This window comes from Carassius gibelio, chromosome A16, assembly GCF_023724105.1.
Source record: "Carassius gibelio isolate Cgi1373 ecotype wild population from Czech Republic chromosome A16, carGib1.2-hapl.c, whole genome shotgun sequence".
NCBI lineage: Eukaryota > Metazoa > Chordata > Actinopteri > Cypriniformes > Cyprinidae > Carassius > Carassius gibelio.
In genome coordinates, this window is record NC_068386.1 from 12,451,731 (window position 1) to 12,471,444 (window position 19,714).

The window sequence follows — 19,714 nt, forward strand, 5'->3', positions numbered from 1 at the left end:
ATATATATATATATATATATATATATATATATATATCAAGTAAAGTTACACTTATAAAACTCGTAATACATAATACAGTTCTAATACTGATACAATACTTATTCTGACTCGTCTCTTACCATGGTGAAGTCCAGGAGGCAGAGGAGGCCTCAGCAGATGTTTCCCAGCTAAGTGAAGGCTTGGTGGGCTTGGCGTAGCCACAGATCCCCCTAGCAGCTCTGATCTAGCCTTCTGCAGGAGAGAGAGCGGATCACTCACACACAGAGCACAAACCACCTGCTCTGACCTACTGTGCCAGACATTACATGTGCATTATGCCAAGGCCGATTTACAGGAGTGCACTGAAATAAAACTGTAAAACAACACTGGAGTCTTGCAAGAAACTAAAACCCACATTGACTAATTGATACATTGAAAAGGTTTTTTTTCTTCTTTTTTTTCTGACAGCTTTTTAATATCATATGATAAGATTAATATAAATTGAATCTGCCATATTTATTTTTAACACATCCTGGTAGTCTGTTGATGCACAGCCCGTTAAATATATGCAATAAATAGTTGACAAACTTAGCTGAAAAACTTAATTGAAATGTAACAGAAGTTCTCTGTTGTGTATAACATAAATATTAAAACGTTCAAAAGAAAACGCAATGGGCACAAATTATTTGTGATGATGCTTTATCTGGATAACAAAGCTCTTATATTTACATTTTGGGAGAAATTAGTTACATTTGTTTTACTTCTTAATGATATCTCGAACACTGGTAGTTTAGCAAATCTGAGCTCAGTTTGAGACACTATATATGCATATGCATATATAAAACAAACAGGATCAAAACTGTACAACAATAAGAAACCATTCTATCAGCTCACACACTTTTGTTTTTTTAAACTTAAGGCACACCGTACCTAAATAACTATGTTTACAGTTTGTTTTTTAAGATTGTATGTGGTGGGTTTGGATTGTTAGATATATCACTAAGTAAAGTATATGAATCAAATCTTCATGAACACTTTGTGCCCAAGCTGCAAATAATTAAACAATTTTAAACAAATGCAAACAGTTACATAACTGCTATAAAACGTCTACAACAACAAACTACTGTTTCAGTGGTTCATACAATGAATACATGTATAACTTTGAATGTGTTTGCATTTTAGCTTGATTGCTAAATACTATAAATCCCCGTTATACAGTTGGGAAACGATGATGCAACTTACCACATTCAAGGTGAAACAATTAATCTGATACTTCCATCTCTGACTTCAAACATCACACATTTTTTTCAACGCACTGCAATGTTTTCGCAGTTTTCATGCTTTTCGGAACTTCACTCCCGCTCTTTGTCAAGGATACTCCAAAACATCTTGAGACCGCAAACACATCTGGGCACGTAGGTAAATAAAACTACAAAAACCATAGGTCACATTCACACCACACGGTCTTTAAAGGGATTTGTAGTTTTTTTAATCAACAAAATCTAGTTGACTGAACAACACCCACCCAATGTGAAACTACATTTCCCACAATTCTCTAAAACCCGGAATGCCAGTTCCCGTAGTCCTGGCCGTATGTACTGCCTGTTTCCTGCAGCAGAGGAGAAGGAGGTGGTGTCGAGAGACTTGCAAGATCCAACAACGTCGCAACCTCAACCATCACCACTGTACAATGAAACTATCATCAATAATACCCGCTCCCGAGCTGCGCTACTTCACCCTCCTGCTGGTATGTGGCTGAGTAATCGCACGCTCTTTCAGTAACACACTTCTCGCAGGTTTACCTCGGATAGCTAGCTCATATATCGCTAGCCACTGGAATGGGCTTTTGGACTTGTGATGCTCTTGATTTACATCGGTAATTAACGGCTGATGATTGTGAGGTCTTCAGATTTAGAAAAACGGTTGATTTTTACTGTGTCATTTCTAAATATGTCAATAGGTCTAATGGCCTATGATGAATGTAGGTTAGCAACAGAAAGTGCTAAACAGCTGCCTAGTGTGGCTAACCAGCTATTGTAATGTTACTCATGATGCAGCTGCAAGTATGGGACGTTTTAAGAGTTTATACTCTGTTGGCCATTTATTCCCATTTAATGCCCAACCACACTGGCTCATAAACACGACACCTTACATGTTCATGTAGAGTGTTTGCAAGCTAACCAAGGGTCATTAAATCATATAGCATTTATTTTATCCGTTTCAAATATAGTATTGAAAGGGCCAGGAGAGTTTTGCTCCCTAGTGTAGTTAATGACGCAAATATAAGAGTTTTGGATGAATATGACACCACATCACTCACAACGCAAGTTTGGGAAAGTCCTTTAACAATTGAGTTATGCACTTCAAATAGGGTTTTAAAAATTAGAGCCATACCGTTTTCATGTGTCAACAGTGATATTTATAGTCCTAAAGTAAAGAGGGATATTTTGGGATATATTTCATCCGACTTTACAGTGAAGAAACCGGCTTTTGAACTTCTCTGTTGTGGCCGAATCCTATTGGCTGTCAACCCGGAAGTGACCCGCGCTGCTCTGCTCAGCACAGCGTGATGTGAAAACCACAGCAGCGGGTTCTTTGCTGCCAGTGTGGTACATTTTAACAAGCTTTTGAATTGTTTTTCGATTGAATTTTAGCAGGGCCAGCATACTGGTTCATGATCATATATAATGACATTTAGTATTTTTTCCTTTGTGAAAGTATCATCCCAGAGTTGAGGTAGTTAGCCTGAGATTGACCTCTAAGCATCTTTCAGTGTTTTATTAATCATTCAAATAACGTGAGTGAAAATGCTTGTAAACGCGTCACAGTGCTTACTCGTGTGATAAATGTTGTTCTTCACTCTGATATTGTTTCAAAGCAACTTCATGATAGCAATGAATATATACATCCACTTTTGCCTGATAAGGGGGAAATACAGTGTGAAGCATTACAGATTTGTTTATGATTTGAGCCTATTTTAACCAATGTTTCCAGGGTTTCACAAGTCATTCTCACAGACGTCAGCTAGCTACATAGCACTACTTTGATGATATATTGAAGGTTACAAAAAAAAAAAACTAAAATGATTTCTTCCATATTGTGACATACACATTGCCAAAAAAATATCTATAACAAGCATTAAGAAAGTAAATAGGGTGGATTTTCATTTCATGCCAGCTTTAATTAAAAGTAATTTTTGCATAACAGTAATCAATATGTTTACGTTGGTGAAGCATAACCCATTCCTTCGAAGGACGAAAAATATATATGGATTTTTTGTGAGAATCGTGAAGTCCACGCTACAGCTGAAACAATACAGATGGAATCATTGTCAGAGCAATTTTTATTACTTCAGCTGATAAATTATAAAAGACTGCAGCATATAATAGAAAAGGAAAGTCTTTTTTGATGAATCTCATTAAGAAATGGTTATGCATGTGACCAAATTTGTTTAGTGAAAACCTGCCATATGTTGGGTCTTGCTGTGATTTTGTGCTTTGTGTTCGGAGCGGTTGAGATCATCCCATGTGGAGCAGTGTGTTTGTTTTGTTTCTGTGGCTGTGTTGTGACAGTGGGAGGCTTTCTCTGAGAGATTAGCCATTGAATTTAGGCAGTGTTGTTTAGCAGATGCCAGTTTTGTTGAGGAGGATCGCATATGCCTCATTGTGTGTGTTTGATATTATTTTATAATATCAATCATTTTTGTCTTAAAGTAGCCTAATTATTTGATCATGTGCTTTATGACACTAGTGTGAGGAGGTCTGTTCAGTGTTTATTTAAGGAGGGGTGAAGATGTCCATCATATAGCATTATATCTGTCTTCAGACTATCTTTGACACAGTGAGTCAAACAGGATGTAGTGAAATGTAGCAACAGCAGAGTCATCCATTCAGCCAGTTAACACATGGCATTATCAAACACGGTTCATGGTCTCTTTTGGATTTATCGCATAGGTTAGATAGCCACGTTACTTGACTTCAGTGAACTTTGGTAGTGATGTGATCTTTTCAGAGTAATAACACTCATACCAGCATACTATACGCATACTACAGCGTGTGTAGCCACATGACTCTGCCCCGTCCAGTCAGTGGCATTAAAGCAAAACACAGAGGTGAATGCCTATTCAACACATAGTGATAGCCTTGCGTCTTCACTAAACTTTGGCAGTTGTATTTGTTTTATGGTTTGGACATTCAAGTGATTAGACGATCGGATGTGTATTATTATATTGAGCTACCATGTTCGCTCAGCTGCATTGTGGCACGAACACTCATATAAACAGTAGATGTGAAGATCGCTCGCACAGAGGAATGTGCGGTCCGGTGATTTATCACTAAATAGCTTAGAATCTCAAAACTTATTACAGCATATTTTTCTACTTTTGAAGGAACTAGGCTATTTACCATCCACAACTACACAATTAATATAGAAACGGTATGACTAATTCAAACACGCAATCACTCGTACTGGTACTGTGCTAATTTATCTTCATCTGATCTTTATTTATCTCTTACACCGAGCAATAATCTGTAGGAAATGTTAAGAACATAGATAAAATAACTGCAGATAGAGAGCTATGATGTCAGATCACACATTTTGAATAGGAAAAAATATCCCACATTAACACTCAATCATATTTACAGTACAAACCTTGTCCGTGAACTATGAAGGCAAAAAAACAAAACAGAAAACAAAATAATCGTTCATTAATCGTAATCGAGGTAAAATGTTCAATTGAGATTTTGATTTTAGGCCATAAACGAGCCCTTTATTTATTTATTTATTTATTTATATAAATAAATAAATAAAAGAATTTAAAGACTGATTTGTAAAAATGGTTTGTTTAAAAAGGTTTTCTTGGTGAAAAATCTATTGTTAATAAGATAATTAAGACTCATTCTTATAGCTACTAGACACTAGACTTTAATCTTAAATCTATGAGTCCAGTGGTAAAATCATAAAAATAATTGATATAATTCATCATTAAGTATAATATGATAATTAAGATCAGTTCAGTAGAGGTTAGCGATGGAGTAGCACTCTTCAAATGAGCTTTACAAACAAAAACAGGTCAGCAAAGATTCACTTTCCATTTGTCAATTAATATCCCATCTCTCTCAGAAATGTTTAGCTATGTATGACATGTTAGATCTTTAATGGTTTTGCTTGGACTCTGATGGCATCAGTTTTCCTGTTTGTCATTCAAATAAACAACATCCTATTCTGAATTTATTATAGATTATCAATATGACTGTCCAAAGATAATGATTTATCACTGTTTCTACTGACATGCACACATGAACAGTTTACCTCTGTTGTTGGCAGGTAACAGGTCTGTATACTCCAGGAAGAGGAGAGATCACCAGTCTAGATGCTGGAAACATCGATGACATCCTTAGTGAGTTCTCACCCTGTTTATTTGTGTGTTTGAAGGAGACTGTTTCAATCAGACACTTTACTGCACCTGTGTCGTGCACGTGGGTGTGATTTATCTAATGGCGCTTTGTCATTGTAGTAGATCAAATTAAATTAAACCACACGCTTCTCTCCACAGACAGTGCAGGGGTGGCTCTAGTCAACTTCTATGCAGACTGGTGAGTGTTCCAGATGTGTGTTTGTTAGAAAGGGTAATGAGAGTTCCCCATATGGGTAGATGACATGAATACATGATATACCAAAAAGCGTTAGGCTTGTAACCACACACGATTCAGTTCGATACACAGTACTGAGATCACAATACGATACTCTCACAATGCTATAATCAAAACCAGTAGAGTTAGAATGCTAATGTTTCTTTGAGAATTACTTCTATGATGTATTATAAACCGTTAACAAACAGTACTGTTCATTAACCAGAATAGAAATATTTCTGATTCTGCTTAGCTAAAAACACTGAACTATGTCAGATGTTTTTAAAATGTATTAATAAAGCATTTTATAAACATGGAATGTTTAAACTTTCATTTTTGGGTGAACTACACACAATACGTAATGTCGTTATCCATGATGCGTATTATTGCATTTTCGCATTGTGATATATTTCCACACAATATCTTACTGTTATTCAAAGGTATTATTCAAATACCTTTATTAATTAATCATCATTGATTACTAATTACAAAACCACAAGGGATATTGGTAACATACTGTTTGTTTTTTACTTAAAAATGTATATATACAGCTTATTACATGGAATGATCAGACCTGAAATATCCCACACAAACGCACACAAAAAACTTGCACTATTGTCTCATAATGTAAAGTTATCTGTATCATATATTGAGCTAATTCTTTGTGTGTATTTTCCACAGGTGCCGTTTCAGTCAAATGCTCCACCCCATCTTTGAGGAGGCATCGAATATAGTGCGGGAGGAATATCCAGATACTACACAGGTGGTGTTTGCCCGGGTCGACTGTGACCAGCACTGTGAGTTTATATATATATTTACACACACACACACACAAACAAACACATTGGTTTAGCCTTTGAGATAAAGGAAATTAAACAGAATTATTGATGTCTTGTAAAGTGTTTGATGGTTTAATGACAAAACTGCATCTTCTGTGAAGTCAAGGCGGCTCAAAGATACCCCACAGTGTTGGGGGTGTGTGAGCGAGAGAGACCGCACATGACTGATTCCAGCCGATCGGCTTTGGAGTATTTACCCCCTACATCGCTTGACTTACATGTCTCGGCCCTTCCCCTTTCTTTCTTGCCTTCTCTCTTTATCTTTTCTCTACTTTCTTTAGTTTTTTCCCTTTTTATCTCTCTTCAGCTCTTTTTTGGCTCTGTACTTCGACTTGAGTCCATCTTTCTCTTTAAAATAAAAAAAAACTCTGACCTTTTGATATTTTGTCTCATAATTTAAAAAAATACTTAATATTCATGGATTGACCCATATATATATATATATATATATATATATATATATATATATATATATATATATATATAATTTTTTTTTTTTTTTTTTTTTTTTTTTTTTTTTTTTTTTTTCCAAAGAGCAAAGCATCTCCAAGGTTAAAGTGTTCTTTTACATTTGGGTCCTAAAACTTGCTGCCTCTGTTGGTTTTCATTGATTTAGCAACACTTTCAGAAATTCAAATGACATCTAAAAACACTTCCGTTCAAAAGCGTGGGGACAGTAAGATTTTTTCAAAGTTGGTAGTACTTTTAGTCATTGATGATGAAATAGATTGATCAAAAACGACATGCACGAGTGGAAGTGCTTTACTAAACATTTTTTATTTCACATAAATGTTCTTCTTTTTATTCATCAGATAATCCTGAAAAAAAAAACATCAGAGTTTCTACAAAAACATTAAAGGGTTAGTTCACCCAAAAATTTAAATTAGTCCATAAATGACTCACTATCAAGTCATCCTAGGTGTATATGACTTTATTCTTTCAGACGAATCCAGTCGGAGCTGTTTGATGCCACTCTGGTGCTTTGTTGCAGTGCATCAGTCCAAAAGAAGTTAAATAAAAAGTGACCATCCATTAAAAAAAAGTGTCCGGGGGGTGAACAAAGGCCTCCTGTAGCGAATTATTGCGTTTTTGTAAGAAAAATATCCATATTCAGAATGTAGTAATCACTTTAAAGAAGCTCCATACAGATGTCGTATGAGTCTCGTGAAAACCAACGTTTGTTAACAAGAGCAAAGGAAGCAAAGTTTTCTTACTTTAACAAAGGAAAACCAGTCTCCTATTGGCTTATATAGATGTCCTCTGACATTATTATGGACAAATCCTTGTTTTGTACATCAAATTTGTGATCGTTGTTTTGTTTTGATCTCTCTGTTGTGCTTTCACGTGCGTCACTTCTGAGACGCACATGTGTGACGCCGACCTCAAACATTATTCCCCCGGAATTGCTTCCGTTTACAACATTGAGTGCAAGCTAGATTAAAGTGATTACATTTTGATTTTGGTTATTTTTCTTACATCGATTTACTACAGGAAGAAATTTGTTCGACCCCCGGAGCTGTGTGAGAATTTTTTTTTTTTTTAATGGATGGGCGCTTTTTATTTCAATCCTTTTGAACTGATGCATGCAAAACCTGCTGAGTGGCATGAAACAGTTTTAAAGATCAAAGAAAATGTTTTAAATAACTCCTACTCAATTCGTCTGAAAGAAGAAAGTCATATACACCTAGGATGACTTGAAGGTTAGTTATTCATGGGCTAATTTTCATTTTTGGGTGAACTAACGCTTTAAGCAGCCCAACTGTTTTCAACTATGATAATAATAAAAAAAAATACTTCTTGAACAGCAAATCAGCATATTCAAATGATTTTTGAAGGATCATGTGACACTGAAGACCGGAGTAATGATTCTGAAAATTCAGCTTTGCCATCAAAGAAATAATTTGTATTTTAAAATATAATAGCAAGTGTTGAATAATATTTCACTGTAATACTGTTTTTACTGTATCTCTGATCAAATAAATGCTGAATGATGACCATAAGAATTTCCTTTAATAAACATAAACAAAATCTTACCGATCTCAAACGTTTGAACTGCGGTGGAGCCGATAAAAAAAAAGAGTTATAGACATATTTTTGTTGTTTCCCCTGATAGCTGATATAGCCCAGCGCTACAGGATAAGCAAATACCCCACAATGAAGCTGTTCAGGAATGGGATGATGATGAAGCGAGAGTACAGAGGTCAAAGGTCAGTGACCGCCATCGCTGATTTCATCCGCCAGCAGAAAGTGGATCCAATCAAAGAGATGGAAAATCTGGAGGAAACCAGCAGTGTAGATGTGAGTGTTTTACAATCATAATACTATACAGTTTCATTTCTTTTATTTCCTTTTTAGGTATTGACTAAGAATGATTGCTGTGTCATCTTAATGTCCTTCCTTCTCTTTCAGAGGAGTAGGCGCACCATCATTGGTTATTTTGAAAAAAGGGACTCTGACAATTACCGTACTTATGAGAAAGTGGCCAACATCCTGAGAGACGACTGTGTGTTCCTGGCAGCTTTTGGGTAAGAGAAGCACTTAAGATACTTAAAGTCAGCCCTGAATCTGTTTTCTAAATGCATGTCATTGATCTTATTATGAACAATTCTCCCATGCATATGTTTCCTGTTTTATTTTTTTATTAATTTGTCATCCCTTGGGCTTTTAAAAGGGATAAAAGATACAAATTCTGTCATTATTTATTAATCTTCATGTTAAGCCAAACCTGTGTGCAAATATTTTTTTCAATGGAACATAGAGAGACAATTTTTAAGTCATCACACCCTATTCCATAAAACAACAGTACAGTTGAGTGTGATGGTATGGCTTCAGAAGACATGAAATATGATCAACAAATCATATGCACTATTTTTATGGTTCCCTAATGGTGCTGTTCAGTCCTTTTTGGTGGCTCTAGGGTTTTGTTTAGTCCTTTTGTATTCCACCAAAAATATAATGTATAGGTTTAAAATCTGGAATATGGTACGAGAATAAATAATGACAGAATTTTCAGTTTGGGTGAACCAATTCTTTAAGGGATGACACTACATGTAGTACTGATAAATTTTGAGATTATGGGCTATTTTGCTTCCATAACTATATTATTTCAGGCTAGTGGGAAAAAAACATCCCAAAAAATATATTTACGTGTTTATTTTTAGTACACTTTATGACTGTAGATTTAAATTTCAATTAAAATCTTTAAAGGCAGTTTTTTTAATGAATTTTTTCCTTGAACTGTGATTCAGTTTTTTGATGCGATTCATGCAAATGATTGCAAATGAATACTCTATTAGATAATGCATTGTTTGCATATTTACACATAACAACATGTAAAAACATGTAATATAAAAGTTGTCTTAATGTACTGTGACTAATCAACTGAGGAAGCATAGTGATCACCTGTAGTGTCCTACCTTAATTCAAGCCAGTCTGACTTTATTACCATAATTGTACCTCATTTTTTCTAGTCTTTTCTCATTTTTTACAGGGATGTTTCTAAGCCCGAGCGGTTCAGTGGTGATAACCTTATTTATAAGCCAATGGGAGAGAATGCTCCTGACATGGTCTACATGGGTTCACTCACAAATTTTGACCTCAGCTACGCGTGGACACAGGACAAGTGTGTGCCACTAGTCCGAGAAATCACATTTGAAAATGGAGAAGTATGCTTTCCTTTCTCAAAATCTCTTTTTGTTTGTTTATAAGAAGTAGCGTGTGTACTTTTTGTCTGCATTTGCTATTTGTGTGCATCTAACAGTCGAACAACGAATTCATCATTTGCATAAGAAAAGTCCCCTCCCCCTCAGAGTACTTTTCCCACACTCGAACACATTTGACTGTACGTTTCAAGTGTGTTTGTGTTTTAAAGTCGTCCGCATTTCCATGTGCTTTAGTGGGTGTGGGTTTTTTCTTTGATTTACTTGACCGCATGTTTTGAATAACTTTGGTGTGTGTTGCTTGGTGATGGGGCAGATTCTCCACAGTCTGCTCCACTGACCCACCTCTGCCCAACTACACTTCACCCAAACATCCTACACATTCTCAAACTCGTTAGACCGCATTTAGTTGTGGCTCTCAAATCAGAGCAGAGTTCCTTCAGTGCTAATATTGTATCACTCTGCTTGTCTGTGATCGACAGTAATTAGAAATTTTTTTGTGTGTTTGTTTGTTTGTAAAGGAACTGACAGAGGAGGGCATCCCATTCCTGATCCTCTTCCATCAGCAGGACGACACAGATAGTCTGGAGAAATTTCAGCAAGAAGTGGCTCGCCAGCTTATCAGTGAAAAGGGTAAGCAAAGGGATGAGAAAGGATCAGGGGCGGGTCATTTTTCATAATTCATGGGTTAGCAGCCGCTCATGTGCAGGGATGTAAACTATGAGAATTAATAAATCCCACTCCGAGAACAGGCATCTTCAAAGGTATCTACTTTGTATCTGCATTTCCCAAGAGCATTTTAAACCAAAGCAGATCATAGAGACCACTGGCACCAGTAGTTTGTATGCTGTACTTTGGTGTGATCTAACCTTTCAACGTTTTACAAAAGTAGCCAGGTGGTGAAGACAAAAAAAAGAAACGATTACACCCTTAGGAAAAAAAGACCAGCAAATCTGTGGCCACAGAACAGCAGTATATGAACAGAATGTGCAGTCTCTCATTAAGAGATTTCCTCCACTGGAAATACCAGGTGGTTTTAAAAGATCAAATTCGATATACAGTTTATTAATATAATGTACTACAAGGCCAGCAGATGGCCAGTATATGTAGAGGTGTACCTATGTGAAGTAGGAGCCCCAGGAAAAGTTAATCTGTTAGCCCCTTCTAAAAGATTATTTGTATTTTTTTTGTAATGAATCTTTGTTATCTACTGATATAATTATACAACATATGAAATGTGGACAAAACGCATCTAACAGTATATAATGCACAAAACAGGATGCGCACTCTCTCTTACTGAGATGTGCACGCTCAAACCTGTGCACTCACATCTATTTAATGGTCTTCTCTTCTGGAATTAATTTTGCCAGAAGCCCTTCAACCACAGACTTTCATGACTGACTGGTGAAATAACAGAGTACCTTTCAATTGTAAGCTGATGTTGGTCAGTGAATTCTCATTATTTTATTATTTAACCTAATAGTAATTTTAATTAAATGCCTATTCGGAATAGGTATTTAGTTAATTATTTTATGCGTGTTATTTCAGCAAGTGAACAAGTTGCGACGAAGCTTATGAAAATAATTTTTTATTTAGTTGTGTATTTGTAGTCTGTGCATTTCTCTTTTCGAGACACAAATAATGTATTTCAAGCACTATATCGAACTGAGAAAAATATATTTCTCATTTTTAATTAATTAGGCTGAAAAAAATGGGAATGTTAAAATATTCAAGGCACAATTGTTGCATGACAACCTCATTTGCTCATGGAAACAATGATGAATAAAATGTTTTATATTTGGTTTGGAGTGGAATAGATTGTGGGCAGAAACATAAATCGGTGCCTATGCTTACCGTTGTTCTGTTTCCTCTTTTCCTCCTCTTTTTTTTTTTTTTCTAAGTTGCGATAGCTCAACTTCCATATGAAATGGATTAAAAATGCTCGGGTTCCGCATTCTGCTCCACTCCAGATCATGCATTTTCTTATCTTCAGAACCGCGAGGATACTCTGCACCTGTTTGAATAATGCGGCAGAGGCAACAAAAGCATAACCAGTGTATCAAGAGAGGGGGTCCCATAGGTGGGATGGAGAGATGTTGCTCCGTGCTATTAATATTAATATTAACATTCTTGTTGGTTTAAATGGTCAGCCATCGGTGGCCCCAGGCATTTGCCTGCCCCATTGCTGTGCCTCTCAGAATATGAACACAATGCAAAAACTTTTACTGTTCCTTTTGTGATTGGCCGAATACCTCAAGCATGTGATGGAAATGTTACCATACTGTGATGCCATGTCCTTGTGCGTTGATACAAAACCAATAAAACCCATTAAAAACAAGGCATTTGTAGCATCCAGTGGGGACTTACTGATAACAATGACTTATACTGTCTGATGATGTTTAGACACAGTCAGTAACTATAACACATCTAAATTGACCTTTTCTCACAGGTTCTATAAATTTTCTTCATGCCGATTGCGATAAGTTCCGGCACCCTCTGCTGCACATTCAGAAGACCCCCGCCGACTGCCCTGTAATTGCCATTGATAGCTTCCGCCACATGTATGTCTTCCCAGAATTCAGCGACCTCGCGTAAGTATTGCACTTGTCCGTGTGTGTTTATTGCAGAGATCCTTTCAGCCTCCTCTCTGCAGGTTATCTCTTGTTGCAGACACCTATTAAATAAATGACTGTAGACTTTAGCCCCACAGCAACACACACTGAGTGAGTGATAGAGAATGGGCTTTAAGCTTTATCCCTCAGCCAGTTCGGCCAATTAATTTAGCAACACCTGCATGATAGTTGTAATGTGTATGAACATAGCTTAGCTTTCATATGTTTATAACTATGTTATTAATACTTTATTACAGCATTATAATTATTTATGACACTAGAGGCCATATATGATAGAAAGCATCATAATTCAGTGCATGCCTTATTTTATTAAGCACTCTGTATATCCTATTATCCAATAAGGGCCTTATCAGCCTTCCTCTTGTCAGTCTTTGATACAGCTGATTGTCCAGGGGGTCAGTGGCGTCTGGGGCAGTACAGATGATGTCGTTATCTTGTTAAAATGCTGTGGTTTTGGAGACTGTCGGCCCTCTCTGGGTCTTATCTGTTCACTCATTAAATGAATGATGCAGCTCATGTTGTTTGTTTTTTGGACTGTTTCATGATGTCTTATGTGTATGAACAGGGTTCCAGGAAAGCTGAGGCAGTTTGTATTGGACCTGCATTCAGGAAAGTTGCACAGAGAGTTCCATCACGGACCAGACCCCACAGACAGCACTCCGGGACAGGTCAGAGGTCACCCCAGCTTTTGAATGGAATTGCTTTTAATTTACAAGAGTGATTTATCGATACTTGTCATTTCACTTTCCATTATTAATAGGGCTGTCAATCGATTAAAACTTTTAATGTAATGAATCATACCCTTTTTCTGTGATTAATCGTGATTAATTGCGCACTTCATGAAATTAAGCATAGACCATTGTCTCGTTTCAAATGTTTATTTTGTCATCATTTGCTATATCCAGCAAAGTAAACCAAAAGATTGAATAGGGATTCTCAAAAATCTGTATTCTCTGCCAGCTTTTTTTCAAGATAAATTGAGATGTCTTTCCAAAAAAGGCTTAGACTTAGTAACTCTTAGAAACTCTGAAAGGTCACCAAAGAACCAAATGATATAAGGAGCCCATATAAGCACATATTAAAGGAAAATAATTATAATTTTATAGTATTTGTACAGTGCAATAGCAAAGAGCTTTTTTGACTTTTTAAAGAAGACATGTTGCGATACTCAAGAGGACCACATTTAGTTTAAAAAACTGCCTGCTGACTGCAAATATGTACTACAGTACATGGATCCATTCAGAATACTTAAACACAGCAACATAAACATGACCAGTCAAAACATTATCATGAATGTGTGTGGAAACATGAGATGAAACATTTTATGTGCATTAATACAATGTGTGATCAGTGCATGAAGAGAACTCATGCACGCATTATTATAACAGACTCGCACATGCTTACTGTACAACTCCTGAATGCCACCGCAATCGTCTTTACCTTGATTGCAGCCTTCATCCATCAAAACTATACGAGCAGGACTTGTTATCCAGTCGAGTTTGTGTCTCATCTGGCCATACAGCGGTGAGATGTGTTGACAGTTCGTTTAGTCTGTACTTCAGACAGCGCGTGACATGTGAGGGCTCACGCTCTTCAGAGACAAATACAGAATATGACTTGTGTTTTAAACCAAAACACAATGGAATGAATAGTTCACTGAAAACGCAATGCGTTCTCTCTGCAATCTCTGATGTAATCGGCCTGGTTTCCTTTATATAAGCGCTAGGGGTGCTTGATTCACGATCGGCCGATCGTTATGCGCATCTCGTCAGTAAAGCCGGTTCTCTAATCAGCGGTTAATTCCATCACGCACCTGATGGAATTAACCGCTGATTAGAGAACCGGCTTTACTGACGAGATGCGCATTAACGAACGGCCGATCGTGATCTGAGCACCCCTAATAAGCGCTGTTTGGACCGATCGTTTAAATGCATTCACTTAAGCCCCTTTCACACTGCCATTCCGGCAAATACACAGGTAAAGTGTTCCTGCAATTGTTCCCGGGTCGCTAGATTTTGCACTTTCGCACTGCCAGTGATTACCCGGGATATGCGCGTGCTTTCACACACAACCCGTAAAGATCCCGTAATGACACGTGACATCAGCGTGTGACGTGTAATGTACGAGTCGAAAACGTTAGACATGTTATACTTTCACTGAAAGTGAGGAACTAACTGATCTCTGCTTCATTACAGTTTGCACATATGTTTTCGTTGCGAACGTTGATCTTATTTCAAAACAGCCGATAAAAGAGTCGTGCGATAACACGCGTCATCACTTCGACACGGCATTAGATCTGGCTTTTGTTCACACAGCGCTCGTCCCTGGTCGAACCCCGCAATGTTACTAGGTCCCCGACCCGGGTTCAATGCGGGAATCAATCCCGGGACATGGTTGCTTTCACACAGAAGCCGACCCGGCAATGTTCCGGCAATATTGCGGGTCCGACGTGCAGTGTGAAAGGGGCTTTACTGGATCATTGAACTGAAAACTTTCCCGGAGTTAAGCGTCTTAAAATTATTTGTTCGCAAGCAGAAAAGCTAAATGTAATTAAATGTTGAGAATAGATATTGTGCATTGTAATTTTGCATTGACGGCACTAATTCTTAACAAATTACAGATTGAACGTAACAGCACATCATTATGCAATGTTAGTTAATAATCAGCTTCTGTTTGGCCTGTACTTATCAAGACATTGTGCTCAAAATCAGCGTTGTCCACTTTTTCGGCTGATTAAAGTACCCCATTATGAAGGGACCCTTTACTCAGGTTGTGAGTTCAGCACACTTCCTGGTCCAAATCTCTGAAAAGAATCTGTTCATCTAAACTAATGAATGCAGGCATACATTAATTAAGAATGTGACTGAATGAAATGCGTGTGCAGTGGAATGAACCCAGTGGCCTCAGCACAGTGATCTCCTGACAGGAATGCATCTGTCTATCTGTGGTCTCAGTATTATGACCGTTATAAACAGTCACTTTACAGATCCAGGTGATTTGTGGTTAATTATTTGCCTGTTTGTGTGTGTGTGTTCCAGCAGGAGGAGAATACAGAGGTGGCCAGTAATCCCCCAGAGAGTTCCTTCCAGAAATTGGCCCCCAGTGAGACGCGCTACACCATCCTCAGGCACCGGGACGAGCTGTGATGTCACATCCGCATCAAGACCCAACCCAGAACCCAGCAGCCAGCTGGTGCCTACCGGGCACTGCCGCTACCTGCGCAATGTCTATTTTCATAATTTTTATTTTAGATAAAAAAAGTGAGAAGGTAAACCCCTGAGCTTTTTTTGGTGTGGGGAAGGAAGAGGAGCGTTTTTACTTTTGTTTTAGGAGCTTGTAAATATGTTTGTGCTCTGTTGGTCTTGTCTAAATTAAAAACATGACTTTTTATTTCTTTTTTTTTTTTTTTTTTTTTGCCCTACATTTTTGTCTACCCAAGTCCCTTATTGTAGAAAAACATGGGTACATTGGTGGTCCCCATTGTGGGAAATTCAAATTGAGTTTCTTATGGATCTTAAGTGTAGGCAAGTGGAATCATGGGGAAAAAAGAACAAACCTGCAGTTAGCCCATGGTGTTTCACTCCAGTCCTCAACAGAGCGTGCCCTGTGTGTGTGTGTGTGTGTGTGTGTGTGTGTGCGCGTGCGTGCGTGTATGAGTATGTGCACATGTACATTACATGTGCTTATTAGTCTGTATTCGTATACTGTACTGTTCCAGACTTGTTTAAATTCACGCTCGCTAAGATCCAGACTTGCTAGTCTCATATCATCCCCTTCCACCAATGGAGTTGTCAGGGTGCAGGGTCATGTGGAGGTCAGGTTTAAAGGGGTGGGGATTATTTGTAAATCTGTCATATCAGAGGGGACAAGGAAAGCAAAAAAAGAAAAGTAAATTAAAAAACATTTTACAAGATTCTATGTTGTCTGTTTCATTAAGTGGGTTTTTTATCAACTTTTGCACTTACTAGGTCACATTACATCTGTACATTAAAGGGATAGTTCACACAAAAATGTAAATACTGTCATCAATTACTCCCCCTCAGGTCGTTCCAAACCCGTAAGACCTTTGTTCATATTTTGAAGAATGTTGGTAGCCAAACAGTTTGAGTTCACTGACTTCCATTGTACTATCTGTCTGTACATTTGTAGTAAACTGACCCAAAAATGTTTAATTACCAGCATTCTTCAAAAAAAAAAACATTTCTGCATACAGTTTTGGAATGACACAAGGGTGAGTAATGGTTCACTAACATAATTTTTATTGTTGTTCAGACTAACCTTGACCCAAAAGATTGTGCATTTAATCCAAATGTTCTGTCTTCGTGATTAAAGTTGGGAAGCGATTACACAGGAAAAAATATTGCCTTGTGAGCACTTAATACTCCATCTGCCCCCCTAACAGTGGGCTACCCCTTCAACTGTGGTAGACCCAGATGACTAAACTAACTTCTTTTTAGGGTTATGATAACATGAATAAAGTGAGCCTAAGGTTGCACAAAGGATGTAATTGCTCAAAAAGGCCTGATTTAATCTGTCAAGTTTTCTTAATGTCAATAATCATTTGATCTTATTGTAACAAAACTACGTATGTCCCAAAGTCAACAGGTTTCATAGACAGTATGTGCTCAATGTACTGCAGAAACCATACATTATTCAGGGGTACAACAGCTTGTCACTAGGGCAGTATTCTCACAGAAACATCTTTGTAACCTATCAAAATATTCATATTAGTACATTACTGTAAGACAGGATGAAGGAACAATTCAGCATTTTTCTCTTTCTCTTTCTGAGAGTATGGGGGCAGCAGCATCCTCTAAATGTCACGGACAGAGCTCACAGACAGACCCTACCTAAAGAGCGCATGCAGCAACATCTGCTACTTTAATCATAACTAGATTCAGGCTGCAGTTTCAAAAACTATTTGAAGAATTATTGCCACTCATAAGTGGCTTCTTTGAAAAATTAACTGATACACTTCTTAAAATATTTGAAAATGACCTACTGTCCATCATTGTTGTTATTGTTAACTAAAACTATTAAATTCACTTTGGGTAATTGAAATAAAGCTGAAATTAAATACAATTTAAATTTTAGATGAAGGGAAAAAACAGGAAAATCTAAATTAGAAATGTTGACATATATGTGTGTGTCTGTGTGTGTGTGTGAGAGAGAGAGAGAGAGAGAGACCATGGACCACAACCAGTCTTAAGTGTAAATATTTCAAAATTGAGATCTATACATAATCTGGATAAATAAGCTTTCCATTCATGTATGGTTTGTAATGATGGGACACTACAACTATTTGAATATCTGTAATATGAGGGTACAAAAAAATTCTAAATATTGAGAAAATTGTCAAAGTTGTCAGCAATTCATATTACTAATCAAAACTGAAGTTTGATAAGTTTACGGTAGGAAATTTACAAAATATCTTTATGGAACATGATCTTTACTCAATATCTTAATGATTTTTGCATAAAAGAAAATTCGATAATTTTGACCCATACAATATATTTTTTGGTTACTGATACAATTTATATAGATAGATAGATAGATAGATAGATAGAAAATAAAACATCACAAAAGCACAAAGCTAAATGACAAAAAAAATTAACTAAAAACTGAAACTGAAAACTAAAAATATAAAACAAATGTGTGTGTGTGTGTGTGTGTGTGTATATATATATATATATATATATATATGCCACAATTTGGTATTTAAAAGTGTGGAGGAAACAGTTTTTTAAATGAAGAATATTCAAATGACAGAGTACAAACTCTTAAAGCTGTCTTTTTCTACAATATGAAATATTTGCAACTACTTCTAACTATAAACGTCTAGGGAAGCTGACCTAATGTAACTACAGTTTCCCTTCCACCATCCTTATCTTCAGACATTAAAGAAGACTTTTATCTTTAGCTACGTCTTTATAGTAACATGGAAATGATCTGAAGTGGGTGTTTAAAGGAGACACAAGAAAAAGGATCTCCGGTGTCATGAAACATCTTCCCGCCCACAGCAGGAACCCATGACATCACAACACCTATGGAGATTACATCACAGAGCACCACAGATGGCCTGCCATATTTTCCATTTGAGTGCGCGAGTGTATTTCGCACAGAATATGGAAAGTGCAACGTGTCTGACAGTCGGCTGTGTGCAGGTCAGTCGTCTGGGACTTTCCCTCCGCGAGCAGCACAGCCGAACACATGCAGAGCTCAGCACTCGGGCTATCTCGCTCGTGCATCATGCACAGGGTGGCTTGCATGTGCTGTTGGAGACGTTCATTCGCCCCTTCGTAGGGGAAGTCCAGTGTGTTGTGTTATGAGGAAGGCGTGGGGGCCAGTGTGTTTGTGAGGGGATCCCCCTGCTCACCCCAAAAAACAACGCGGGAGACTGGGGGCAGCAGCCGCGCACCTCAGTCAGGACAAAAACAGAAAACAGATTTAAAATTATTATTTTTTTTAATTAGAAGTTGGTTTTTAGACTGCATTTCAATGGCACTAAATCTTTTGATGAAGCGTACCTTGTGGTTCCTAAAAACCATTTAGTGTGAATCAGTACTACTATCGAATGCAAAAGAACTGAAAGAGTGATAGTAGACAATTTTCTTTCTCTATTTTTGACAAGTGAAACTTAAATAAGGGTCGATAAACCATATAAAGGCTATTGTTCTTTTCTGCTGGTCTTTCAGGAGCGTAATCAAATAACATTTAAATGTTGTTTGTGCTGAAGGAGGTCTCGCAGCGCATTGATTTCAGCATTAGATTTGATTCTCAGAGGCTTGTGTTATCAAAGCCTTGCAGGGAAACCTCACCCAAATCTATCAGCCACCCCAGCAGCACACAGAAAGATACATGAAACATATGAGCAGCCTGGGTAAACCCAGCTTAGCAGGATGTTTGATCTAAACCTGAGAGTTGTTGATCAGAATCATCTCGATCAGATGTGTGAACTGCTAAGTAAAACAGAA

At 37.3% G+C, this 19,714-nt stretch overlaps 2 protein-coding genes across 5 annotated transcripts in view; one reads left to right on the forward strand and one right to left on the reverse strand.

The window, feature by feature from the left end:
* The window catches only part of invs (inversin), a 31,310-nt gene extending 29,843 nt beyond the window's left edge, over positions 1–1,467 (reverse strand). For 2 of the 3 annotated variants that reach the window (XR_008187932.1, XM_052618403.1), the window contains exons 1-2: positions 1,222–1,467; positions 120–231 (exon numbers count right to left, since the gene is read on the reverse strand). Coding sequence is in view for 2 of the 3 variants with exons in the window: in XM_052618403.1 (XP_052474363.1) it covers positions 120–122 (3 nt within the window). In the remaining variant the exon portion in view is untranslated. The remainder of the gene's footprint in view (positions 1–119; positions 232–1,221) is intronic. The other variant, XM_052618404.1, reaches the window with a different exon arrangement.
* A 64-nt stretch (positions 1,468–1,531) lies between these two features.
* LOC128030648 (endoplasmic reticulum resident protein 44) lies at positions 1,532–16,653 on the forward strand. 2 transcript variants are annotated; one of them, XM_052618444.1, is made up of 11 exons: positions 1,532–1,726; positions 5,305–5,377; positions 5,534–5,573; positions 6,291–6,406; positions 8,562–8,746; positions 8,858–8,973; positions 9,939–10,113; positions 10,629–10,740; positions 12,557–12,698; positions 13,306–13,408; positions 15,779–16,653. In XM_052618444.1, exons 1-11 carry the CDS (start codon positions 1,547–1,549, stop codon positions 15,884–15,886), a joined length of 1,350 nt encoding a protein of 449 aa, XP_052474404.1. In that variant the 5' UTR covers positions 1,532–1,546; the 3' UTR covers positions 15,887–16,653. The 2 variants fall into 2 exon arrangements, with proteins under 2 accessions (XP_052474404.1, XP_052474405.1); XM_052618445.1 differs by having other exon boundaries at positions 15,782–16,653.
* The last annotated feature ends 3,061 nt before the right edge of the window (positions 16,654–19,714 follow it).